This window comes from Staurois parvus, unplaced genomic scaffold, assembly GCF_062004578.1.
Source record: "Staurois parvus isolate SC_StPar_1 unplaced genomic scaffold, SC_StPar_1.0 ptg000132l, whole genome shotgun sequence".
NCBI classification, from domain to species: Eukaryota; Metazoa; Chordata; class Amphibia; order Anura; family Ranidae; genus Staurois; species Staurois parvus.
Window position 1 is genome coordinate 8,934,954 of NW_028317928.1, and position 27,833 is coordinate 8,962,786.

A 27,833-nucleotide genomic window follows, 5' to 3' on the forward strand; every position below is an offset into this window, starting at 1 on the left:
GTCCATAGGAGGTGTTTTTGCATTGGAGTCAATGGGATGTGCTTTTGCATTGAAGTCAATAGGGGATGCTTTTGCATTGGAGTCAACGGGATGCGATTTTACATTAGAGTCAATAGGACGCAATTATGCATTGAAGTTAATAGGGTTTTTTTTGCATTGGAGTCAATGGGAAGTGGTTTTACATTGAAGTCAATAGGACACGATTTTGCTTTGGAGTCAATGGGATGCGACTTTACATTGGAGTCAATAGGACATGATTTTGCATTGAAGTCAATAGGGGGTGTTTTTGCATTGGAGGCAATGGGATGCAGCTTTGCATTGAAGTCAATAGGGGATGCTTTTGCATTGGAGTCAGTGGGAAGCAATTTTACATTGGAGTCAGTAGGGGGGGCGTTTTTGCATTGGAGTCAATGGGACTTGGTTTAAAATTGAAGTCAATAGAGGACTTTTTTGCATTGGGAGTCAGTGGGATGCGATTTTACATCGGAGTTAATAGGATGTGATTTTGCATTGAAGTAAACAGGGTGTGTTTTTGCATTGGAGTCAATGTGACGTGATTTTACATTGGAGCCATAGGACACGATTTTGCATTGAAGTTAATAGAGGACGATTTTACATTGGAGTCAGTAGTACACGATTCTGCATTGGAGTCAATGGGACGTGGTTTTGCATTCACATCAATAGGACGCGATTTTGGATTGAAGTCAATAGAGGACGCTTTTGCATTGGAGTCAATGGGTTGCGATTTTACAATGAAGTCATAGGACACGATTTTGCATTGAAGTCAATAGGATGCGATTTTACATTGAAGTCGGCACTTTATTTCTATCGGCAAAACGCTGATAACCCTATTTTTGGCTGATATATTTCAATGGCCGATATATCGGTGCATCACCAGTAAATTTACAGATCTTTTGTAAAAAAAAAAAAAAACAGGCACTTTTCTCCTGGTCATAAAGAAAAATGCTCAGAAAAAATCCTCTTGTCGTTAGCTCTAATTTTGCATACACAGGTCCGGAGTCAGCCTATTAGAGAACTGCCCAGCTTGGCATCAGATCAGATAGCAGGGCAGGTCCAGGTGTGCGCCTACACAGGGACGTCATGGCGCTTATCAGAGTCAGCCTATTAGAGAACTGCCCAGCTTGGCCTCAGATCAGGTAGCAGGGCAGGTCCAGGTGTGCGCCTACAAAGTGACGTCATGGCGCTTATCAGACATGGCTTATATTCACATGCCCCACTAGTTTAGGCTGAGCCCAGTAATTCACTAATTGGCTGGCTCGGCAACTGAGCATGCGCAGTTCAAAGCCAGAAGCTATGGGATTATTTTTAACGCCTTTTCACGCCAGCCACCCACCAGTGGTGAAGGTATGTGTAAGGGGGCACTCTGCCAGACTCCAATGTAGGGGGGCACTCTGCTAGACTCCAATGTAAGGGGGCACTCTGCCAGACTCCAATGTAAGGGGGCACTCTGCCAGACTCTGATGTAAGGGGGCACTCTGCTAGACTCTGGTGTAAGGGGGACTCTGGGGACACTGATGTAAGGTGGGACTTGGGAGACACGAATGTAAGGGGGTAATGCCAGGGAATGTTGAAATAAAGAAGGACTCTGATGTGAACGGGGCACTCTTCCTGACTGCTGTACTCTATATGTTGTTTTGTTTATTGCTTACTCCTAACCCCTGCACTCTACGCTATGCACAGATCTACAGAGACCTGACCACGGTGTTCATTGCCTCCACTGTTGCTGGTTTCAGTGAAGTTCTTTTTTAACTGGTTCCTGCCTGGCCTATTGTACAATGACGAGCGGGACCGCTCTCATCCTGGGAGGATGTACTATGACCCTCGGAGACAGCGCATCACCAATCAGGGTAAAGAGCCAATGATGTTGGCTCTATACCGTGTGATCAGCTGTGTCCAATCACAGTTGATCACTTTTCCATCCCTCAGCGCTGTCTTTGTCTGAGGAAAGGAAAGCCAATAACTGGCTTTCTTGTGACTGGACATTTACACTGATAATCAGTGCAGCCCCATCAGTGCAGCTTATCAGTACCCATCAGTGCAGCCTCATCAGTGCATCCTCATCAGTGCCCATCAATGTAGCCTTATCAGTGCCCATCAATGCAGCCTCATCAGTGCCCATCAGTGCAGCCTCGTCAGCGCCCATCAGTGCAGCCTCATCAGCGCCCATCAGTGCAGCCTCATCAGCGCCCAACAGTGCAGCTTATCATAGAAACATAGAAAAGTGACGACAGAAAGAGACTGAGTGGTCCATTGAGTCTACCACTTTTTTTTTCTGCTTGTGTTTGTTAAAAAAATAATCAGTGCACATCAGTGCCACCTCATCAGTGGCCATCAGTGCTGCTTCTACAGTGGAGCCTAATCAGTGCCCACCAGTGCCTCTTCATCAGTGCAGATTATCAGTGCTGCTTCATCAGTGCAACCTGTCAGTACCCATCAGTGTAGCCTCATCAGTGCCCACAGTGCAGCCTCATCAGTGCAGCTTATGATAGAAACATAGAAAAATGAAGGCAGAAAAAGACAGAGTAGTCCATTGACTCTGACTGTTTTTGTTGTTGTTGTTAAAAAACAATCAGTGGCCATCAGGGCTGCTTCGACAGTGCAACCTTATCAGTGTCCATCAGTGGCTCTTCATCAGTACATCTTATCTGTGCCACCACATTAGTGGCCATCAGTACTGCTTCATCAGTGCAGCCTCATCAGTGCCTATCAGTGCAGCCTATCAGTGTAACCTCATCAGTGCCCATTAGGATAGCATGTCAGTACTCATCACTGTCAGTGCAGCCTCATCAGTGCCCTTCAGGGCAGCCTCATCAGTGCCCTTCAGGGCAGCCTCATCAGTGCCCTTTAGGGCAGCCTCGTCAGTGTCCTTCAGGGCAGCCTCATCAGTGCCCATCAGTGTAGCCTCATCAGTGCCCATCAGTGCAGCCTCAGCAGTGCCGCCTCATCAGCGCACATCAGTAAAGAAGAACAATTATTTATTTGCAAAATGTTATAACAGAAACTAAGAGAAATTTTTTTTCTTTTTTCATTTGTTTAGCGAAAAATCACCAGTGGTGATTAAATGCCACCAAAAGCTCTATCTGCTTAAAATAAAAAGAGAAAAATTAATATGGGTACAGTGTCGCATGACCGCGCAATTGTCATACAAAGTGCGACAGCGCTGAAAGCTGAAAATTGCAGGAAGGGGTTAACAGTGCCCGGTATTGAAGGGGTTAAAGTAGGTCACCCCATACATTAGACCAGTGGGTTGAAAAAAAAAAAAACCCAGTTCCCCCATCCACACATTTGGCATTGCCCCGCTAGCCAACTGTACTCTGCCCTACTGATTCCTCTTTCTGTGTACTATCCTGCTGACCTCCCATCCCCACCCAACATTTTTTTACTGCACCCCCACCTCAGACCGGCTAGAATCCTGAATCCCTGATCTACTAAGGGAGCACCAAGAGGTGCCGGATACGTCTACATTTCCAGTGGATAGGTATAGGAAAGCCTAACTGAGAGGCCACAGAAAAATACCACCATTTTGAAAATAAATTTTGCAGCAGTGCATGTACGGGTCTTGGTGTTTGCATATCTAATAACAGTGAATTCATATTTCAGCTTATATTTTAGGCACATTGGACATATAGAGGGGTGGAACAATATAGGACACAAGGACGTCATGATGGAGGACCGGCCGCCCCTCACATCACCGGGTAAGAGGAGACTTTCATTTCTTGTATTGAGGATCCACCTAGATACACACATCCTCTGATAGAAAGACATAGAAACATTAGAGGAGTGGGAGTATATAGAAAGACACAAGGATCTGTAGAACGTCATGATGGAGAACCGGCCGTCCCTCACATCACCGGGTAAGAGAGACTTTCATTTCTTGTATTGAGGAACCACCTAGATACATACATGCTCTGATTAGGAATGAGCTCAGGTGAGTTCTGATCCTTGTCCAAACTAAAATAGCCAAGCCCATCAAGAAGCCATCACCTGTACTGGTCCAAGCATCTGTGGTTGGGGCATTCTTCTTCAAGTCGGGGGAATGCTTCAGTCGTTTATGAGAAGTCCAGTACAGGAGACAGCTTCCCAATGGGTTCAATCGGGTGAGTTTGGACAAGGATCTGAACATGCTCATCTGTACCTCTGATATAAAGACATAGAAACAATGTATTCAGTCAGTGTGTGTGTGTTTCCTACAGATGGATCCATTAATGGGAACCCACCAGAGAGATGTCCCGGTCCTCTGTATTCCCGGGACTCCACCCAGGAACATCAGGAGATCCCTCAGAAGGATCAGGTAGGTGAGATTAGGGATGATGTTTTTATTTGTTGCAGCGACCTGCTAGATCTAAGAGCATGTCCTATTTAAACTTTTTCTTCAGGGTGAAAATTTGATTAAAGTGGAAGTGAAAGAAGATCTAGAAGGGTCATATGTGACAGATGATGGTCCATGTAAGGAGGAGGAGATCCCTCCAGAGGTCAGCACAGGTGAGGAATAAACACTAAATCCAGAGAAGAGTCCCAGATCCTCCTTGTTCAGTCACTACAACCATCTCTTCTTCTCCCCCCTCCTCTGTCAGTAGACAGTAATGGGGGGGACAGTATGTGCCCAGTGGGGGGGTCAGGAGCCATCAGCCTCTATTAGACTCCGGCTCTCCTCCTCACATCATGTCATTGAGATGTGACCAGTCTCCCCCCCACACACACTCTCTGGGGTCTCTCATACATCTCAGTACAGGGGACTTCACTCTCCTCTTTATTCACAGATCCCGGAGACACTGAGAGAGACATCAAAGCTGAGGAGGAGGAAAGAGGACTTGTGAGGATTAAAGAAGAGGAGGAAATTCTTACAGAGATCAGCACAGGTGAGCAAAAAATACTTAAATACTTTCATTGTTTAGAGTTTTTCTTTTTCATTGGCTGTTGGATTTTGTACATTTGTCCTGCTGCATGGCCCTTGGAGTATAATTGAGTAACACTGAGCAGGAGAGAAATCCCATATGTATTTATGAAAGGCAAGTCCCGTTCTAGGATATTTTAAGATGTCGAGTTTCTGCTGGTAATAAGCTCAGCTTTGGAGGAGCTCCTGATGGTGAGACAATCAGCTTTGGAGGAACCCCTGATGGTGATACACTCTGCTTTGGAGGAACCCCTGATGGTGATACACTTAGCTTTGGAGGAGCTCCTGATGGTGAGACACTCAGGGGTTTATTTACTAAAGCTGGAGAGTCCAAAATCAGACTCCCTTCTGCATAGAAACCAATCAGCTTACAGGTTTCTTTGCCAAAGCTTCATTGAACAAGCTGAGGTTAGAAGCTGATTGGTTTCTATGCAGAAGGGAGTCTGATTTTGGACTCTCCAGCTTTAGTAAATAAACCCCTCAGTGTTGGAGAAACCCCCGATGGTGATACACACCGCTTCAGAGGAGCTCCTGATGGTGATACACTCAGCCTTGGAGGTACCCCTGATGGTGATACACTTAACCTTGGAGGAACCCCTGATGGCATTACACTTAGCCTTAGAGAAACTTCATATGGTGAGACACTCAGTATTGGAGGAGCTCCTGATGGTGATATACTCAGCCTCGCAGGAGTTCCTGATGTTGATACACTCAGCCATGGAGGAACCCCTGATGGTGATATACTCAGCCTCGGAGGAACCCGATGGTATCACACTCAGCTTTAGAGGAACTTCCAGTGGTGAGACACTAAGTATTGGAGGAGCTCCTGATGGTGATACACTCAGCCTCGGAGGAGCTCCTGATGGTGAGTCACTCAGCCTTGGAGGTACCCCTGATGGTGATACACTCAGCCTCGGAGGAACCCCTGATGGTATCACACTCAGCCTTAGAGGAACTTCCAGTGGTGAGACACTCAGTATTGGAGGAGCTCCCGGGGGTGATACACTCAGTATTGGAGGAGCTCCCGGGGGTGATACACTCAGTATTGGAGGAGCTCCCGGGGGTGATACACTCAGTATTGGAGGAGCTCCCGGGGGTGATACACTCAGTATTGGAGGAGCTCCCGGGGGTGATACACTCAGTATTGGAGGAGCTCCCGGGGGTGATACACTCAGTATTGGAGGAGCTCCCGGGGGTGATACACTCAGTATTGGAGGAGCTCCCGGGGGTGATACACTCAGTATTGCAGGAGCTTCTGGTGGTGATACACTCAGTATTGTAGAAACTCTTTATAGCAATACACTGAACCTCCTGGTGGAAATAAGTTTGAGGAATTGCCTTGTTCTTGGTCTCTTAAAAATACTGAAGTACAGCTGTCTCATCAATATGACCCAGTTAGGTCCTTCTTTAGATGGGCCTATAACCTTCTACCTGCTAAGCCCTTAAAAAATCTATTGTGCTATTTATGATTTGTGGAGTTTAAAGGTGCAAAACTTGGTTATGTATAAGAAGCTGTTCCATAGAGTTCACTACTCTCCATTTTAAAATTTGTGCATTTCAACATCTGCAACTCTGTTCTGCGTTTTGTATGCATATTGACAGAGCTATGCTATAAGCTGTTCTTTTTACAGTTGCAGTAAGCAAGAATTCGCATATGACAATATCTGTTTCCCAGCTAGTTTCTAGGCCGATCTCTTGAGGGTCATTCAATTCAAGTACAGAACAGAATAGAACATTTAAAAAAAAGAATAAAATAGAAAATAATGGGATAGAATAGAATAGAAAATAAAATTAATTTTGTTACAAATGTAATGAAATGAAATTATTAACTAACGGATCCGATACAAAACACATTTATTCATTCTGCACATGTCTACAAGTTAGCCAATGAAACAAATAGCAGTGAATTAGTTACAATTAGGCTTGATCGTTGTCCTTTCTTTTTTCCACTCCTGCTCAAAATGGTTGTTGAATTAGCGCCGCTAACTCCTTAGATCAGGAGTTTCCAAACTGTGTCCCTCCAGCCGTTGAAGTACTACAAGTCCCATCATGCCTCTGCCTCTGGGAATCTTGCCTGTGTCTGTCAGAGCCTTGCAAGGCCTCATGGGACTTGCAGTTCCTCAACACCTGGAGGGCCGTAGTTTGGAGACCCCTGCTTTAGATAATCGAATGGACGTTCTGAAAACCAAATGAGACTTTTGCAGAAAAACCTACCAGTGTAAGGACAGCTTTAGTCTTCCTCTCTCATTTTGTATGAACACGTATTTTCTTAGAGTTCAAAATGTTGTCTTCTGGAACTACCGTTATGTGTGTTTCTTCTAAAGGTGGAGCCAATAACGAATGTCCACCAAGGAGGTGTCCCCGTCCTCTATGTTCCCGGGATTCCACACAGGAACATCTGGAGCTCCCATATCATCAGGTACATTGAACTGAGGGTCCTAAAAAAAATGCTACATACTGTAATAACGTGCAAATACAAAGAGAACCAGGCGTATATAGCCGACGCAAAGGCCAACCAGATGTCTTTATTTGTCTTCTACCCTTGCATATATACAGAGGTTGGACAATAGTCATGGCAGAGCTTACTGAGCTTCAAAGCTCAAATTGTTGGTGCCACTTAGCTGGTGCCTCTGTGACTGAAGTTGCCAATTTATTTGCCACAATGGGAGGTCCAGTACCAAAGGTTATGGCAGCGTATACAGATTCCGGGAAAACATTGTCTGATAACCGTGGTCGACATGGTCAACTGACTGAAAAAGACAAAAGGACATTGCGCAGGATTGCGACCCAGGAAAAGAAAACGGAAAAAGTGACTGCAGAACTCAATCTCAGTCTTCCAAAGCCTGTGCCCACAAAGACTGCAGAGGGAATGTTGACGGGCGAGCTGCAATTGCCGAACCCCTAGTGACCGATGTTAATGATTTGAAGAGGAGAGAGCGGTGCAACACCCGTAACTCGTGGGCTATACATCAGTGGAAGACTGTAATATGGTCCAATGAATCGAGCTTCACACTCTTCCCAACCACTGGACGTGTTTGCGTGTGGCCAACACCGCCCCCAGCTTACCATCAGGACTGTCTTGTGTCAACTGTAAAGCATGGTGGCGGCACAATCTTGGTTTAGGTGGCCATATCTTGGTATTCTGCACCTTGAAAGGTAGAGTCACTGCCAGTGACTAGGTACAAATGTTTGCCAACCATGTGCAGTCCATGGTGCAGATATTGTTTCCCAAAGACAGCGCCATTTACCAAGACGATAATGCTCCGATTCACACAACTGGTGTTGTCAAATCGTGGTTTGACGAGCATGCAGATGAAGTCGCCGTAGCTCAATACCATAGAGCACAGGTGTCAAACTTGCGGCTCTCCAGCTATAGCCAAACAACAAGTCCCATGGGGCATTGCAAGATTGACAGTTACAAGCGTGACTCCCAAAGGCAGAGGCATGATGGGACTTGTAGTTTCGCAACATCTGGATGGCCGCCAGTTTGCCACCCTTGCCATAGAGCCACTACGATCAATTTTGGAGAACAAGGTTGGGGCTCGTTTTTCAACTCCTGGAGACCTGAAATGATTTTTACAGGAAGAGTGGGATCAGATTCCGTTATCCACCATCCAAGACTTCTATATGCCGATTCCCAGGAGAATTCAGACCGTCTTGGATGTCCAGCACCATATTAGGTAATGATTTTGTTCTTTTATCTGGTGTTTCCATCATTTTGTCCAACCTCTGTATGTCAGGAAAACCATTGGTGTCAGTTTTTTTAATTCACTTAGTAAGTTTTAGTCATGAAATACATCTGTGATCACCAGAATGTTTTAAAACTGTAAACTGCAAGCATAATGGTGGCCTTGACCTTGAAGCCCAACTACAGACCAGAGACATGGAAGCTCCTGGCACAAGCACACGTTTAGAGAATGATGATGTTTGGTTCCGTATATTAACATTTTGTGTTTGCAATATTTTGTGCTACTCAGGACGAAGATCAATTTAAAGTAAAAGAGGAAGCAGAAGATCCGTACATGAGGGGTGATGGGTCTCATCAGGAGGAGAAGATCCCTCCAGAGATCAGCACAGGTGAGGAATAAACGCTCAATCCAGAGAAGAGTCCCAGGGCCTCCTTGTTCCACCACTATGACCCATCACCATCAGAAAAAAACTAATTGTCAGGACTTATGTACTTACAGTTCCCATCAACTACAGGGAATTGTAATGAATGTGGGCGGGTACACTAGGCCTGTACATATTGTATGAGAGCCTCCGTGTGCCCACCACTGCAGGTGGGGCTGAATGACATCACTGCTTCCTGGAGAAAGAACTACAGAAGGGTGGTGCCAAACCCAATGGCTGGGGGAATAAGAGGCAGGGAAGCCACCGGTCTTACAAACAGGAAACCAAAGGAAATTATTGGTTTGGTTTGAAAATGAACAGGCTATTTTAGAGCAACTAAACTGAGTGATCCAAAAGATGGAGGACACATCCAGTGAAGGTAGGAAATTAGCAACAAGGACATGTAAAAAGGTTTTGCCCGGAATTCTACTTTAAAGCTGAAGTTTAATCTGCTTATATTTTGTCTTCCCTGGCTCTTCCTTTTTACCCTTACCAAAATTTTAAAGAGAGACCCTCCCATTCAGGGGACATACATTTTTTTTTCTGAAGTCTCATGGTGTAGTGAAACATACTCATTAAACTAAACAAAAGTGAAACAAACAAAAAAGTGCACAGGGTGAACACTTGGTCCTCTTCCAAAGAGAAAGAGCCCTAGCCTTGATCCCATGGGGCGCAATGCTCCTGACGGGGACCATGGTACTCAATCACTGGTCCACCCAGCCAAAACCAGGCGGACCCCTTTCCTCGGCAGGCCTGTCGAAGCAAGGCCAACCCAAATAGTTAGTGGGGCTCCCCCAAATGGAGATCCCCTAGGAGGGGGAGAACCTGACCAAAAGGCCACGTGCCCCGAGACTTTCAGGGTAGGCCCGAGCACCTACACTGTACTAATCGGGGTAGTGTATGTGCAAAAGTGCCAGTTTAAGACACACAAATAAAAAATGGATGGGGGAAGTGGATAAGTGCACAAAATGCCATAGTGAAGCCATGGTGGGCCTTTCGGATGGGAATAAAAAATTCCTCTGGTCCTAGCCAAAAGGCCTGGTCCTAGAGGTAGGTGTGAAAAAATTGTGTACTGGCGCAGTGGCCATGGTGCAGAAAACCCAAGGTGAGCTCCCCCACCGTGAGAATTACGGGACCCCTGGACTGCCACTCTAGGGGCACATACACTTTGGCTTCTCTCAGCTAGATCAGTGCAGCATCATCCCTACAAGAAAGACACCAGATCTTAGGGAGAGCCTTGCCTACAACCGGGGACAAGCCTGGTGCACCAGGCCAGAATCAACCCAGGAAGAAAAAGGCCCTTCCACCACTCCCACCATTCCCACCTAACTATATCAGGCCGGATACTAGAAAGAGCCCCCTCCCTCTCGCCATAGAGGGCTCTATGTTCTCATCTCCGAAGAACAGATAGTAAACTTGATCTTGGCCACACATCCTCCCCCTAGAATTCAGGGTAGAAGCAAGAATCCACACCATCCATCCAAGTAATAAAAAACACAGTAACGTAACAAACACATGGAGAGCAAAAGTAACATAAATAAATAGGTGCCAGTGCAAGTTGATTGGCCAGGCCTTGCGGCCTGATAACAAAAACAACCCCGAATGTAGCCAAAAAGCCTAGCCTAAGAGGTGCTCTGCAGAAAAAGCAACAGGTGCTCATTATCGCCAAACTGATACTAAGAACACGCCTGGGGCAACCAACTCCCACGGAACACTGACACCGCAGCACTTCTGTTCAGGTGCCAACCGTTGACACCGTATTTGAAAAGATTCCAGAACCTGGACATCACGCTGGTTTTGAATAAATCGGTATCAATGTCCATTGTGGCTGTCTAATTACTACAAACCATGACTTGGGCTGCTAGGCCGAAAACTAACCCATGCAACCTCTTTTTCCTTCCAGATGTTTGGCACAAGAGATGCAACATGGAGGAGCATGCCACTAGCTATCCCGATGGGGAAATAGAAGACAATTACATTGCATGCGATTCTTCAGAAGAAAACCCCATTACTCGAAATTTCCATTTAGCCCATCACAGTCCAGATGTGTCATCCCATCCCTCTACAAATGTCAGACGTTTTACCGATCGCTTCCATCCTGTCACAACTCATACGGGTGGACCACTTCTGGGTTTCGAACGTGAAGAATATGTCACCCAGAGAACTCCCACAGTGGCGGAAACTTATTCATGTTCTGAATGTGGGAAACGTTTTGCCCAAAAATGGCTCCTCCAGAGGCACCAAGCAACACACAGCAGCGAAAAGCCATTTTCATGTTCAGAATGCGGTAAATATTTTATACAGAAGTCGGATGTGATCAGACATCAAAGAATTCATACAGGGGAGAAGCCATATTCGTGCTCTGAGTGTGGGAAGAGTTTCTCCTGGAAATCCAATCTCATCACACATGAAAAAGTTCATACGGGGGAGAAGCCCTATTCATGTTTGCAGTGTGGGAGATGCTTCCACCAGAGAGCCCACCTTGTTTCCCACGAGAGGAGTCACACGGGTGAGAAGCCATACTCGTGCTCGGAATGCGGGAGGTGTTTTAAGCAGAGGGTCCACCTTATTTCACACGAAAGGATTCATACAGGAGAGAAGCCGTTTCCCTGTACAGAATGCGGGAGAAGTTTTGCCGAAAGATCGACTCTGGCCAAGCATCAGAGGTCTCACACAGGGGAGAAGCCGTTTCCTTGTACCCAATGTGGGAAACGGTTTTCCCAAAAATCAAACCTCATCACTCATAAAAAAGTTCACACGGGGGCGAAGCCGCATTCCTGTTCAGAATGTGGGAGGTCTTTTAGCGAAAGGTCCACTCTTATTAGCCACGTGAGGACTCACACGTCAGAGAAGCCGTTTTCCTGCTCGGAATGTGGAAAATGCTTCACCCAGAGAGCCCATCTGGTTTCACATCAGTTGACGCACACCGGCGACAAGCAGTTTCCATGCTCCGAATGTGGGAAGCGTTTTCTACAGAAATCGGAAGTTGCCAGGCATCGGAAGACCCACACGGGGGAGAAACCGTATTCCTGTTCCGAATGCGGGAAATGTTTTTCCCGGAGATCGAATCTCACCACGCACCGGAAAGTTCACACGGGGGAGAGGCCGTATACTTGTTCGGAATGTGGAAAGTGTTTTCGTGAAAGAACGATCCTGGTTGGGCACATGAGGACTCATACACCTGGAAAACCGGTTTCCTGTTCTGAGTGCGGCAGATGTTTTAAGCAGCAAGCGCATCTGAATTCCCATCAGCTGGCTCACACTGGTGGTGAGCTTTTTTCTTGTCCCGAATGCTTCAAGTGTTTTTCTTGGAAAAAACAACTCATTGCGCATCAGAAGATTCACACGGGGGAGAAGCCATATTCATGTTTAGAAGGTGGGATGAGTTTTGTTGATAGATCAGATCTTGCTATCCATAAGAGGATACACACAGCCGAGAAGCCCTTGTTTTAGTTAGAAAGAAGCCCTCAAATCTCACACAGGATCTCAGTTTTTACAAAGATTCTCCTTTATTTCACATCTCTTTCTGAGCTTTCCGTGTTTGGAGGTGACACCTAAGGCAAGGGAACGAGCAACTAGTGCTTTTATGACAAATCAACATCCAGATGGGCACCTATCTCTCTGAGAATGAAGGATGGGGAGGTATTTGGCCATCCTCATAGGGGTTGTATGAGTGCCAGGAACCACCATGTTATTAAGTATGAGGTGGTATCAAAAGGTTTTCTAGAATGCCAACAGATGGCAGCGCAAGGCTGCATGCACAGTCACAGGAGCACCGACCTTCATAAGTCGGTGGGACAAAAGACATCGTCCTGTGTCCATCGGGAGCTGTGCAACTGGTGCTATTCTAAACACGTGCGTTACCATATCTGCTATTTCCTCATGAGAAGTAAGTTAATCGCTTCCTGTCCGCCCTATAGCAGAAGTACTGTTACAGGGTGGCAGCGGTGCGCACATTCATGTACATATAAGTGATATTCCATGTTCGTGTAGGGGGCACGTGAGAGGTGCGTGCGCACCCTACACTTCGCCGCCATTCGCAGCCGCGGTTGTCAATCACCAGGTCCCGGCCGGTGATTACTTACCGATGCCCGGTGATTGCCGAGCATCTCCGACGGGAGAGAGCTATTTGTAAACAATACAGTTCTCTCCCCTGTCAGCTCCTGCACACTGCTTTGCATGGCTCTGCATAGCAGTGCCATGCAAAGCATTGTGCTTACAGTGAAGCACACACGCAGCCCCCTATGTAAAACAGCACCCAGTTAACCCCTTTGATCGCCCCACATGTTAACCCCTTCCTGCCCAGTGTCATTGGTATAGTGTCAGTGCTTTTTACTAGCACTGATCACTGTATTGGTGTCACTGGGGATGTCAGTGACACCAAGTCAGTTCCCCCTAGTGTCAGAATGCCCGCCGCAGTCCTGCAATAAGTCGCTGATTGCCGCCATTACTAGTGAAAAAAAAAATCCCAGGATCTATACCGCCATTTGTAAACTCTATAACTTTCACGTAAACCAATTAATTTACACGTATTGAGATTTTTTTAGCAAAGACACGGAGCAGAATACATTTTGACCTAAATTTATGACGAAATTTAATTTTTTTAAATTTTTTTACTGGACATGTTTAATAGGAAAAAGTAAAAAATATTTTTTTCTCAAAATTGTTGGTCTTTTTTTTTTTTATAGCGCAAAAAATAAAAACCGCACAGGCGATCAAATACCACCAAAAGAAAGCTCTATTTGTGGGACAAAAGGACGTAAACGTGATTTGGGTACAGCGTTGCACGACCACGCAATTGTCAGTTAAAATAACGCAGCGCCGTAATGCAAAAAATGGCCTGGTCAGGAAGGGGGGGAATCCTCTGGAGGGCAAGTGGTTAAAACAAAGGGCAAATCTGCCACAAAGGCCTTTGACATAATTCGGCAAGTTTACGGCGATGCTGCAATGAGTTGTTTGAGGTGTCTTGAGTGTCACACGTGCTTCAAGAGCAGCAGAACATCACTAGAATACTACGAGAGATCAGGAAGACCTTCAATGATTCAATACCCAAAAATGTCGAAACCATTTGGCAACTTGCATATGATGGTTGTTGAAAAAAATCCACAACATTGGTGTCATTGTCGGTGTGTCATACGGAGCAGTCCAGGCAAACCTCACGTGTGATTTGAACGTGCCATATTGCTACCAAGTTCATCCCCAGGCTGCAGTGATCTCACTTCCGCACCTACCCTACTCGCCAAATTTGGCTCCTGTGGGTTTCACCCTCTTCCCTGAGTTGTTCGAGGTGCTTTGAGTGGCATGCGCACTTCAAGAGCAGGAGAACATCACTGGAAGATAACAGATCAGGAAGGTCTTCAATGAGCTCAACCCTGAAAATGCCCTCTTCTTGAAGATGAAGATCCAGCTTAGAGGTTGCCATTTTGACAACATCGTGGAGATCCATCGATTTCTCCAGTTTCGCACAGAATTTCGTCTATTTGTTTTAACTTGCTGTCTATAATGAAATAGCAGATGTGGTAATGCATGTAGTCAGAATAGCACCAGTACAATTCCCAATGTACACAGGACGATGTCTTTTGGCACACTGACGGTGTCACATACCTTGGTTGGAGGCCGAGTTCACAAGAAGGCTTCCCGTGCCACTCTGGTCTGAGCACTCCTGAATGTGGTGACAGAGGTACACGGCTCACAGAAGCACGGGTCCAGATAGCTTGATAGCGGGTGACTGACACGGTCAGGGTCGTAGTCAAGGTGAGCCAGGGTCATACACCGTGAGACAGCAGCGTGGTCAGCAGCCAGGCTGGGATTGGTACCAGGTTAGCAAGCAGAGCGAGGTCCAGTAGAAAGCCAAGGTCTGCACCCGGAGATTAGGCAGAGAGTAGTTTTAGGCACAGGTGTCAAACTGGCAGCCCTCCAGCTGTTGCCAAACTACAAGTCCCATGAGGCATTGCAAGATTGACAGTTACAAGCATGACTCCCAAAGGCAGAGGCATCATTGGACTTGTAGTTTCGCAACAGCTGGAGGACCACCAGTTTGACACCCAAGCCGAGGTCAGAATCCACAAGCTCAGGAACAAGCCAGGTCAGCAACGGAACATCAGTCAGTACAAACAGGATCACAGGAAGCTGAAGAACATCCAGCAATTAGTACACAGCAGTGTCTCCTTTAAATAGGCAGCTTGGCACCAATGTGGGAAGGCGTTTGCGCCAATGTGCACTGGCACATAGAAATGCACCTACGTGTCAGTGCATGCTGGATAATTGCCTGGGCTCGTCTGTGTGCTGGTACATGTGCACGAGCATTAACTGTAGAAGAATTAGCATTAGCTGCACTAGTTTCCTGACAGGAGGTCGGTGTTCCCTGTGACTGTGTGTGCAGCCTTGTGCTGCCATCTGTTGGCGTGGTACAAAACTAGTCTCCAAACTTTTTTATATCACTTCTTCTGCAATAAAGATCATTCCCGAAGTTCAGCTTTAATCACAAATAGCATTCCCTATAAGATCGAAAACCTTCACTCTTTGAGTTCAGGTCCATTCTAAGGGGAACCTGTCATATAAGACGTCACCGGTTTGGTCAAAGCTCCCTTCCAAAGCCATTAAGACGTCCAGATGGCTCTTTTCAAGATACAACACATCCCTGCAGCCTCATATAGTGATGAACTTAACTGAGGATATACTCCTTCCCTAAACGGGAACCTCAGCTGTGATGGGTTGAAGCTTTCCGTACAGGCGCCCGTTTATATCCCGCATTAACATTTTTTTTTCCATTTGATGAACTTTTGATGTTAAACGGCTTACACATTTTTTTAGTCTTCTGTAACCTGCATTGGCCTTTATAGGAGATGTGACTTTGGAATATCTCATTTTTTATGTTAAATAAATATCTTTGAAAATAAGAACTGTTGTCATGGTTTTTTTTTTGGAGTGATCCACAGAAGAAGACGTAGTGACCGGAGTCGGGAAAAGGTCCTCTGGATCAAGACCAAGGGTAGGCAACCTGCGGCTCTCCAGTTGTTGCAAGACAACAAGTTCAATCATGCCTCTGCAAGTCATAGCTGTAACTATCAATTTTGCAATTTCTCATGGGAAATGTAGTTCAAGAACAGCTAGAGAGCCGTAGGTTGCCTACTCATGATCAAGGCAAACATTTCACAGTGTGCCCCCTCTGCCTCAGCTGAGATGGATGGAGCTTGTACAGTCACACATACAGTGGCCAGGTAAGGCACATTCATTTAGAATGGTACCCCAACATATCATTACAGGGGGTACCAATGGGTAAGGTGGGTAACTGCGCTGGTGGACGATGCTGTGGAAGAATGGCAGCTGATGATGGATGGTGTGTCCAATGGGACCTGCACTTCAGTGCACCACAGAAAAAAAAAAGGGCAGATCCAGTGTACATACAGAAGAAATAAATCTATAGAAAGAAAGGGATTGGGGAATAATAAAAATGAACGGTTAGTGACATGTTTATGGTGAACACTTTTCACCTAGATCAGTGGTCTCCAAACTGCAGCCTAGGGGCCAGATGTGGGGCATTATTCCCCCCCACTGTCAGCAAAAGTGGGGCATAGTTCCTGACACTAACAGTGGGACACTAGTCTTCTCACTGACACCAATGATGGGGCACTATTCCTCCTACTGACACCAACAATGGGGCACTAGTACTCCCACTGACACCAATGACGGGGCACTGTTCCTCCCATTGATACCAATTATGGGACACTATTCCTCCCATTGGCACTGTTCCTCCCATTGATACCAATGATGGGGCACTATTCCTCCTACTGATACCAATGACAGGGCACGATCACTCCCCCAAATAGCAATGATGGGGCACTAGTCCTCCCATTGGTACCAATGATGGGGCACTATTCCTCCCACTGATACCAATGATGGGGCACTATTCCTCCCATTGGTACCAATGATGGGGCACTATTCCTCCCATTGGTACCAATGATGGGGCACTAAAATTATAATAATGTGTACTTGTGAGCTACTATAGTGATATTTGAAAAATACTTATAAATAACTGACTCCTAAAAATGTGATGGTGCATCAACACGAATACACATACTCATAATACTGTGTGAAAATGAACTAATAAAATATTAAATGTGTCGCGCTCCATCTACTAAACACAAAAATATTTGCAATACTCTCCCCTTCAAACGTGCATTTCATGCACATCTGTGCTAATTAATAATAAATAATATGAATAAATAAATAAATATTAATCCATAATGATGTAAATAAATTAAAATTAAAACACCCCTGTGCTATAATTGATTAAGCAATATTGCTAAATATTGTATAAATTAATAAAATCAATAATGTGAAAAAACTCTAATAAATATATTCAAATTCCATATGTGTGATATTATTATTATAAAAATTAGATAAACAAAAAACCACCATTTGAAGTGATATATATGTGCAATACAAAATATATATGTGCAAAATTCAAAATACACAAAAATAAAAAAGACCTCTTTTTAGTCTTGCTGTGCAAGTGATAATGTGTGCTCACCTCACTTATACAGCCCAAAGTTCTAAATGGGGCTATATACTTATTGCCCTTAACTGGACATAATATAAATGTCCCAATTTTGATCTTTATATATAAAGAAATATTGCTGTTGGAGTGGACTGTAATACTGCTCTCCTTCCACTGGGGGGCCTCCCAAATTCTTCTGAGCTGTGAGGACTGGATGGATGAATACGGATATCTCCCCTCGTCCTGTGGGGATCTATCTCCTATTTCCTCTTCTTCCCTTTCTTCTCCTCCAGTTTAGACCATGAAAAAGAGAGATTCCCACATAGTGCTTTATCCTTTACAAAGACTTTTATTTATCACCAGTAAAATGCGCACTCACATTCCATAAAGCAATACAGAGCGTTTTTCAATGTTTGCCCATGCACAATGACAGTACTCGCCGTTCTGCTGAAAGTGGCGTCGTGACTCAGGGGAGGGGCTCTGACGTCACGACGCCACTTTCAGCAGAACGGCATTTTATAGTAATCATCTCTTATCTTCCGATCCCAACAGCTCCTCTGATATCAAACTCCTTACTGCCTGACAGGACTACAACTGGAGAGAGAGTCTGCTTGCTGTCAGCCAGAGAGGAATTTGATTATGCTGATATATTGGAAGATCAATTTGACATGGTAGACAATTGTGTGCTTCTGGTTTCATGTCAACAGTTTTTGGAAACTTCTTTTGTTACCGAATGACTGTACACCTTTGCATAAGCAACCTCCATAAAGACATGGTTTGAGCAGTGTGGTGTGCAGGAATTTGAGTGGCCTACATGCTGAGCTCTGGCCTCAGGTCTACTGGCCATCTTTGAGATGAACTGTGTAGCAATATGTTATATGCTGTGTATGGCCTCTAGGGGTCTCACTACTTAGATACTGGTACAACTGTGTTATTGCCTCTCTTTGGTTGTAGTTCTAGGGCAGACACATGTATAATGGCAGCTAGAAGCACCTAATAAAATGTCTCCTGTTAACTACAGTGTGTGAGCATCTGAGCAGGATCGACTAACAGAACATGGTGGCAGCTGGGCACTGAACCTCTGAATAGCAAGTCTTCTGTCTACAAATACAGATTGTGTGACACTGGAACTGTACAGAGAATCAGCAACTGTAAGTACAGAGTCCCTATCAGACTGCACTATGGAGAGTGGCCTGAAACCCCCTCAGAGACTGGATGTCACTTCTTCCAATCTCTCACAGACATGGAGACACTGGAAGGAAGAGTTTACTGTGTATGTGGACCTGACAGTGGCACCCAGAGATGAGCAGAGGGAAGTAAAGCTGTTTTATTACTTGATTGGGGAAAAAGGCAGAGAACTAGCCGAGACCCTGCTCACAGACAGCATGGCACTGACAGACATACTGCAAGCATTTGATAAGCACTGTGACCCCAAAAAGAATGAGACGGTGGAGAGATACAAGTTCTTCTCAAGGAATCAGGAGATTGGGGACAGTGTGGACAGATATGTGACAGAGCTGAGGAGACTGGCTGCAACCTGTGGATTTGGGGACATCAGGGACTCCCTTATCCGAGACAGGATAGTGTGTGGCATCAGAGACTCTCACCTCAGAGAAAGATTACTGAGGGAGGAAGAGCTGGCGCTGGAGAAATGTATACAAATCTGCAGGGCTGCAGAGCTGACTAAAGACAGGCTGAAGATGATGGAGGGCACCAGTGATGCCTCAGTACATGCAGTATCTGTGAAAGGCAGAGCAAGGTCCAGGCTCCCTGTGAGCTCAGTCCAGTGTAAATACTGTGGCAAAAGACATGAAAGAGACAAAGAGAAATGTCCAGCGTATGGGGAGTCCTGCAGGACTTGTGGCAAGATGAACCACTTTTCAGCTGTGTGCAGATTCAAAACCAGCAAACAGTACAGACAAGTCCACACAGTGACCCAGGACACAGACGAGGACAGCACAGAGGGCATCACATGGCTGCAGCTGCAGTCTGCAACAGAGAACGTCAATGTAGTCAAACAGCCAGTAGCCAATGATGCAAAGCAGCTCTTTGCCATATTTATGGTGGATGAACAGCCCATAAGATTTCAGCTGGATTGTGGAGCAAGTTGCAATGTCATTCCATTTACTCTGCTTAACAAACAGGTTCCCATTGAGCCCACTGATAAGGTACTGGTCATGTACAACAAAAGTGTTCTGAAACCCATGGGAACATGCAAGCTAAAATTAAGAAATCCACGTAACAGAAAGAGCTACAGAGTGGAGTTTACTGTGTTGCAGGAGGACGATCACATTCCTTTGCTGGGAGTTAAAGCAGTTCAGGCTATGGACTTAATAAAGGTGCAGTCCCATAACATCATGGCTCTGGAAGTTTCTGACAATACTCAAAATCCTACACAAAAGGCAGAATACATTTTGGATTTTCACCACATAAAAACAGAGTATGCTGATTTATTTGAAGGTGATGGGTGCCTGGAAGGTAAATACAAACTAGAAATTGATCACACAATACAGCCTACCAGACTGCCTACAAGAAGAGTACCTGTAGCCTTAATGCAACCGCTTAAAGAGGAACTGCAGGATTTGCACAGCAGAGGTATGATAGCACCAGTACAGGAAAGCACAGACTGGATAAGCAGTTTGGTGATAGTGAAAAAACCATCAGGCAAGTTAAGAATATGCATTGATCCTAAGCCACTGAACAAGGCCCTAAAAAGAAATCACTATCCAATGCCAACAATATTATTATTATTATTATTATACAGTATTTATAAAGCGCCAATAGTTCGCTCAGCGCTGTACATTACAAAAGGGAGACAGAACATGTGACAGAACAATACCAATACAATGCAAAACATGAGGGGATCAAGGGCCCTGCTCTTTCGAGCTTACAATCTAGGAGATAGAAGATATTCTACCAGATCTATCAAAGGCTAAAATATTTTCGGTATGTGATGTGAAAAATGGGTTCTGGCACGTGGAACTGGATAAAGAATCAAGTTTATTAACAGCATTTTCTTCCCCATTTGGACGCTATAAGTGGCTTAGAATGCCAATGGGAGTAAGCCCAGCTCCAGAAGTGTTCCAGCAAAAATTGATGCAAGCTTTGGAAGGACTGTCTGGAGTAAAAATAATAGCAGACGATATACTAATAGTTGGGGAAGGTGATGATCTAGAATCCGCAACAAAGGATCACGATAAAAAGATGATACAATTCTTAGACAGATGTAGAAAAAAACAAATCAAACTGAACCTGGAAAAATTCAAACTAAAAATGACAGAAGTACCATATATTGGACATCTTCTTACCTCAAATGGTGTTCAAGTCGATCCAGAGAAGGTGAGGGCAATACAGGACATGCCGACACCTACAGATATACGTGGAGTACAACGATTCCTGGGCATGGTGAATTATCTTTCCAAATTTTGCAAGCATTTATCAGACATGTGTGAGCCACTGAGACAGCTAACTCACAAAGACGTACTCTGGGAATGGACAGAAAGCCATGAAACTGCTTTTCAGTCAGTGAAAAATGCTATTGCAGACGCAGCAATGCTAAAATATTTTGATCCAGATCAAGCAGTGGTAGTTCAATGTGATGCCTCAGAAACCGGCCTTGGAGCCACACTAATGCAGGATAAACAGCCAATCACATATGCAAGCAGAGCGTTAACTCTAACAGAGCAAGGATATGCTCAAATCGAGAAGGAACTTCTAGCGGTAGTATTTGGGTTAGAGAAATTTCACCAGTACACCTACGGTCGACAAGTGGTGGTGCATTCAGATCACAAGCCTTTAGAAAGTATTACAAAGAAGCCACTACTGAATGCCCCAAAAAGACTGCAGCGTATGCTGTTAAGGCTTCAGAAATATGATTTTAACATTTGTTACTGTCCAGGGAAGGATTTACTGATTGCAGATGCCCTAAGCAGAGCTTACGTACCCATCACAAATGAAGAAGAAAAAGACATTGAAAGCATCAATATGTGTGAATATCTGTCTGTCTCAAAAGACAGACTGAAACACATACAGACCTGCACAGCGGAAGATAAAACTCTACAGATCCTATCGACTGTCATCTTGAAGGGATGGCCAAAACACAAGCAGCATGCTCCAATAGAGGTTTCTCCATTTTTTCACATAAGAGATGAACTCTCTGTGCAGCATGGAATCATCTTTAAAGGAGAAAGAGCTGTCATGCCACAATCACTTAGAAGAGACATTATAGAAAGATTGCACTCGACTCACTTAGGTGTAGAAGGATGTCTACGTCGTGCACGAGAATATGTTTATTGGCCTGGAATGAATGACCACATAAAAAACTTTATAGCACAGTGTGAAATATGTGCATCGTGCAATGATAAGCAACCGAAAGAGACATTGCAACCACATACAATTCCAAACAGACCATGGTCAAAAGTAGGAACAGATCTGTTCACGTGGAACGACAAGGAATATCTGGTAACTGTGGACTATTTTTCCAACTTCTGGGAGATAGACTACTTACAGGACACAAGGGCCAAAACAGTAATTAAAAAACTCAAGGCCCATTTTGCCAGATATGGCATTCCGGATATTGTGTTCTCTGACAACGCCGCTCAATTTACATCGGAAGAATTCAAAAAATTCAGGGAGAGGTGGGAATTTGAGCACTAGACATCATCTCCTGGATATCCGCAGAGTAATGGTAAAGCCGAGTCAGCAGTAAAAACAGCCAAAAGACTCATGCAAAAGGCAAAACAGGCAGGTACAGAGATATACCTGTCTATACTGGACCACAGAAACACACCCACACAAGGCCTAGACACCAGTCCAGCACAGCGGCTTATGAGTAGACGTACAAGGACTCTCCTACCAACTGCAGGTCAACTACTAAAGCCAAAGCTTGTGGGCAATGTTAAAGCCAAACTAACGAAGAATCAAGATAGGCAAGCTTTCTATTATAATAAATCTGCAAAAGATCTGCCTGTTCTCCAGAGCAATGACAATGTACGGATTCAGCCAATAGGGAAATATGACAAACACTGGAAAAAAGCGAAGGTTGTACAGAAATTGGGACCACGGTCCTATGAAATTATAACAGAGGAAGGAAGAAGATGGAGGAGAAATCGGAGACATCTGAGAAAAACACAAGAAGGAGATGATACAGGGCCCTGGGAACAGTATATGGACACTCAAAGCGATGAGACTATGAATACCAGCAACAAAGAAACAGGGACTGCTGAGGAGCATAGTGAGGTCTCTAGGCAGAGAGAGACAGTCCCAGAAAATAGACTGCCAGAATTAGAAGAACACCAAGATTTCTGTGAAGAAACCTCATATGTTACGCGAGCTGGCAGAACAATCAGAAAGCCAGCTCACCTCAAGGATTATATCTAATTTATAGCTATGTTCTACTTCACCATTTTGTGTTTGTTATATTTCATTGTTCTTTTATTTAAAAGAGAAAAGATGTAGCAATATGTTATATGCTGTGTATGGCCTCTAGGGGTCTCACTACTTAGATACTGGTACAACTGTGTTATTGCCTCTCTTTGGTTGTAGTTCTAGGGCAGACACATGTATAATGGCAGCTAGAAGCACCTAATAAAATGTCTCCTGTTAACTACAGTGTGTGAGCATCTGAGCAGGATCGACTAACAGAACAAACTGGAACACCAATTACAGGCCAGCTTTTCTCATCCAAAATCAGTACCTGACCTCCCAATACTCGTTTGGCTTAATGGGCACACATTCCCACAGACATGCTGCAAAACCTTGTCAAAAGTCTTCTATGGACAGCATGTCTCTTGGGGACTCTTGAGAACTCTGTGCTAAGTTCCTCAGTCTGTACACCTGCTGTGCCCATTATGAGGGGTTCTAACCATCTCTCCTGGACTTTATATTATATTATGTAGCAGCTTTTCTCATTTTTCTTCCCCAGAGAAAATCTTGAAATAATTTTTAGGTCTTGGCAAACCCTTGCTAAAACCAATTTATTGGTGGTCAAAGGGACAAATGCCTCTTACATCAGCAGCCAGTAGGAGCAATGCTCTTGTACAGTGGTTATCATAATGCACCCCTTACAGACAGCTAAAACAATTACTGGTGTCATGCAGCTGGCTTTACCAAGTGGCAATGGGCCTGGAAATATGCAGGAACCATAAACTGGGAGGTCCTTCAGCCACAGCTTGAGGAACCCCTGGCAACCTTTGGAGTGGCCTTTCTTAACCCTTTCAACACAAAGGAACCCTTGAAATTATTTTCAGGTCTTAGGAAACCCCTGCTAAAAATTACTATATCTACAAATCATGATACATTAGTGTGACGGCCACTGGAAAGAATGCTCCTTACACTTGTGGTCACCTAGATTATAAGCTCTAACAAGCAGGGCCCTCTGTTTCCTCTTGTACCAAATTGTATTGTAACTGTAATGTCTACCCTAATTTTGTAAAGCGCTGAGCAAACTGTTGGCGCTATATAAATCCTGTATAATAATAATTGGGAAGAATCACCCCCTTATGGAGAGCTAAAAAGATCAATGGTGTCAGTGGGAACTTATTTGACAGGCAGACATTGCTTATTACTCAAGGAACCCCTAGCAACTTCTGGAGGAACCCTAGTTGAGAAACTCTTCTCTGGAGAAAACCTGGGGTTCCACAGAATCCTGGTTGAGAATGGCTGCTATGGAGAATGAAACAGGAGGAGCTGGAACACACAAATATGGACTGGAATACCCAAAACCCCCAAGAGGACAGGAACAGAGTCCGGTAATTTAGTGGGGGATCTCACTGTTGGTGTGTCCAAGACATACTGTAGGATGAGGCCAGCCCACCAGGCTACACCTACTGCTAAATATCACGTCTAGGAGATGTTACCTCTTAACACAGCACTTCTGCCTGGCAGCACTAGGGTCATTGTTTCGAATCCCAACCATGGCACTACCTGCCTGGAGTTTGCATGTTCTCCCTGTGCCTGTGTGGGATTTCACCAAGTTCCTCCCACACTCCAAAGACACGCTGGACATTGGATCCTATATAAATTGGCCCTAATATTTATGAATGTGAGTTAGTGACCTTAGATTGTACGCTCCTTGAGGGTTAGAGACTGATGTGAATGTACAATATATACATAAAGCACTATAAATTGATGGTGCTATATTAGTACCTGTAATAAATAAACCACTTCCTGCCTGTAGAACGTCTTGTGACGTCCTTGACTTTCAGTGGTTGCAGCTACAGGCATCATCTCAGGATTTTTTTTCTTTCAGAGATGCACTTTTATGTAAAAGTGATCCTAGTGGCGAAGTAGCTGCTGGTTGCCTTTATGCATGGTGGGAGGAACTCCCTCCTGCCACCTACCGGTGCCTTTCTGGGCTCTCCTGTCCCACCAGGGAGAGCCTGGGACTGAAGCTGGTAGCTCTGCCAGCTTACCATAGAGATGACCAAGGACCGGAACATCCCCGATCTCTACATCATAAGAAACCGAGAGAGGTGAAGGATTTTGTCACTTCCAGTTAAACCAGGATGTAAACAGGCCAATACTGGCTTGTGAAAGCATCTGATCAAACCGATCTCAGTTTCATCAGACGTGTTTAAGGGCAGAGGAGAGATCTGGGGTCTAATAGATTGTGATAGCAATAAAAGTGACCAAAAAAAAAAAATGTAAGAGAGTGTAAAAAATAAATAAAATTTGCACACAAAACCATACGTAATTTTCACACACACCGGCACATTTGCCGGTGCCTCATGGAAAGGTCCTGATCGCTACTTGTGATCAGGACCTTTCCAATCATGTGACATCCAACCACAGTGGTCACATGACCCTAAGCCCCACCCCACCTCCCAGCGTCACAAGCCTCTTAAAGGGTCGGGAGATGCCGGCACCAAGGGGTTAACAATCTAGGAAAAAAAACAAGAAAGGAGGACACCTGTTTTCCATTGACTATAATGCAATAAACCAGAACCAGCGTGATCAAACGGTAACATGCATTTTTTATCATAGGGCTGAAGAATTCAAGTCATGTCAATTTATTGTCAATGTTCATGTGGACAAATGAGATAATACAGGAAAGTTCTGTATGGTGCTGCAGATTCCTTCTTGGAAGTAAAGAATTTAGTGCATGCTTACCCACATGGAAGAAAAATATATTTGAAATATATTTTAAAAATATTCTTCCCAACTATATTGCCATATATTTGAAACGCTACAATTTTCACCATATTCAATATATTTCAATAAATAAATATATATATCTCCATCTATATATCTATATACTGCATGTTGAAATGAATTTTTATTACAAAATATATGAAAAATATTTTTAAAAATTAATTTCAAATATACTGTATGTCTTTAAAAATACAAATCTACATTTTTGGAATGCATTAACAAATATATGTAAAAATAGGTTAAAATTACTTTTGTATATGTTAAAAAAAAACCTGAAGAATATATTTAAAAAATATATATTTAGAAAAATTTTTTTTTAAAATTATATTCTTCAGATTTTTTTTAACATATAAAAAAGTAATTTTTAACATATAAAAAAGTAAATATTTTTACATATATTTGTAAATGCATTCCAAAAATGGAGATTTGTATTTTTAAAGGCATACAGTATATTTGAAATGTATTTTTTAAAATATTTTTCATATAGTTTGTAATAATGACGCATTTCAACATATATATATATATATATATATATACAAACATACAGTTGTGTTCAAAATAATAGCAGTCAGACATCACTAACCTGATCAATCACTGTTTTTGGTAGAAATGATATTTCTACATGGCAAATAATTTACTAGCAGGTGTAGTAGAGTAATAGAAATGCAACAGACCCAACAGTCATGACATGCATGCTGCTGATTCTGTGTAATTGAATCACTAATTGAAAGGGGTATGTTCAAAATAATAGCAGTGTGGAGTTCTATTAGTGAGGTCATTCATTCTTTGAAAAACAGGTGGCAATTATTGCCCTTATTTAAGGAAGGAAGGCAGCAAATGTTGTACATGCTGGTTACAGTGCATTTCTCTCTGAAATTCTGAGGAAAATGGGTCGTTCCAGACATTGTTTAGAAGAACAGCGTACCTTGATTAAAAAGTTGATTGGAGAGGGGAAAACATATAAAGAAGTGCAGAAAATGATAGGCTGCTCAGCTAAAATGATCACAAATGCTTTAAAATGGCAACCAAAACCTGAAAGACGTGGAAGAAAGAGAAAAACCACCATTGGAATGGATAGAGGAATAGCCAAAATGGCAAGGACTCAACCAATAATCAGCTCCAGGAAGATCAAAGAAGGTCTAAAGCTACCTGTGAGTACTGTTACAATTAGAAGACGCCTATGTGAAGCCAAGCTATCTGCAAGAAGCCCCCGCAAAGTCCCACTGTTGAAAAAAAGACGTGTGCTGAAGAGGTTACAATTTGCCAAAGAGCACATTGACTGGCCTAAAGAGAAATGGCGCAACATTTTGTGGACTGATGAAAGTAAGATTGTTCTTTTTGGGTCTAGTGGCCGGAGACAGTTTGTCAGACGACCCCCAAACACTGAATTCAAGCCATAGTACACTGTGAAGACAGTGAAGCATGGTTGCGCAAGCATCATGATATGGGGATGTTTCTCATACTACGGTGTTGGGCCTATTTATCGCATACCAGGGATCATGGATCAGTTTGAATACATCAGAATACTTGAAGAGGTCATGCTGCCTTATGCTGAAGAGGAAATGACCTTGAAATGGGTGTTCCAACAAGACAAAGACCCCAAACACACCATTAAACGTGCAACATCTTGGTTCCAGACCAACAAGATTGACGTTATGGAGTGGCCAGCCCAATCCCCGGATCTTAATCCAATAGAAGACTTGTGGGGTGACATCAAAAATGCAGTTTCTGAGGCAAAACCAAGAAATAGAGAAGAACTGTAGAATGTAGTCCAATCATCCTGGGCTGGAATACCTGTTCACAGGTGCCAGAAGTTGGTTGACTCCATGCAACACAGATGTACAGCAGTTCTCAGAAACAGTGCTTATACAACTAAATATTAATTGACTCAAAGGAAAGCAAAATCTTCAAACATTTTTCAGTTTATATAGTGAATGTTTGAGTTTGTAAAGAAGAATACAAACACTGCTATTTTTTTGAACAGTCTAATATTCACTTTTCTTCAATTTTTTTAGAGGAACAACACAAATTTGATATATTTTTCTTCATGTTTTGATTTGGAATAGAATGTGTAGTGTTCCCAATGCATTTATGTGTATGGAAATAAAAGCTATTAGAAGGATTTTGAGCTTTATTCACGTTTTTCAACACACTGCT

At 43.8% G+C, this 27,833-nt stretch overlaps 1 protein-coding gene across 1 annotated transcript in view; it reads left to right on the forward strand.

Moving 5' to 3' along the window:
• Positions 1-15,927, forward strand: part of LOC149466311 (uncharacterized) — a 137,086-nt gene extending 121,159 nt beyond the window's left edge. Inside the window, 1 exon segment of the mRNA XM_089672992.1 lies at positions 11,263-15,927. Coding sequence (XP_089529118.1) covers positions 11,263-12,478 — 1,216 coding nt within the window. The 3' untranslated portion in view covers positions 12,479-15,927.
• Positions 15,928-27,833: the final 11,906 nt, after the last annotated feature.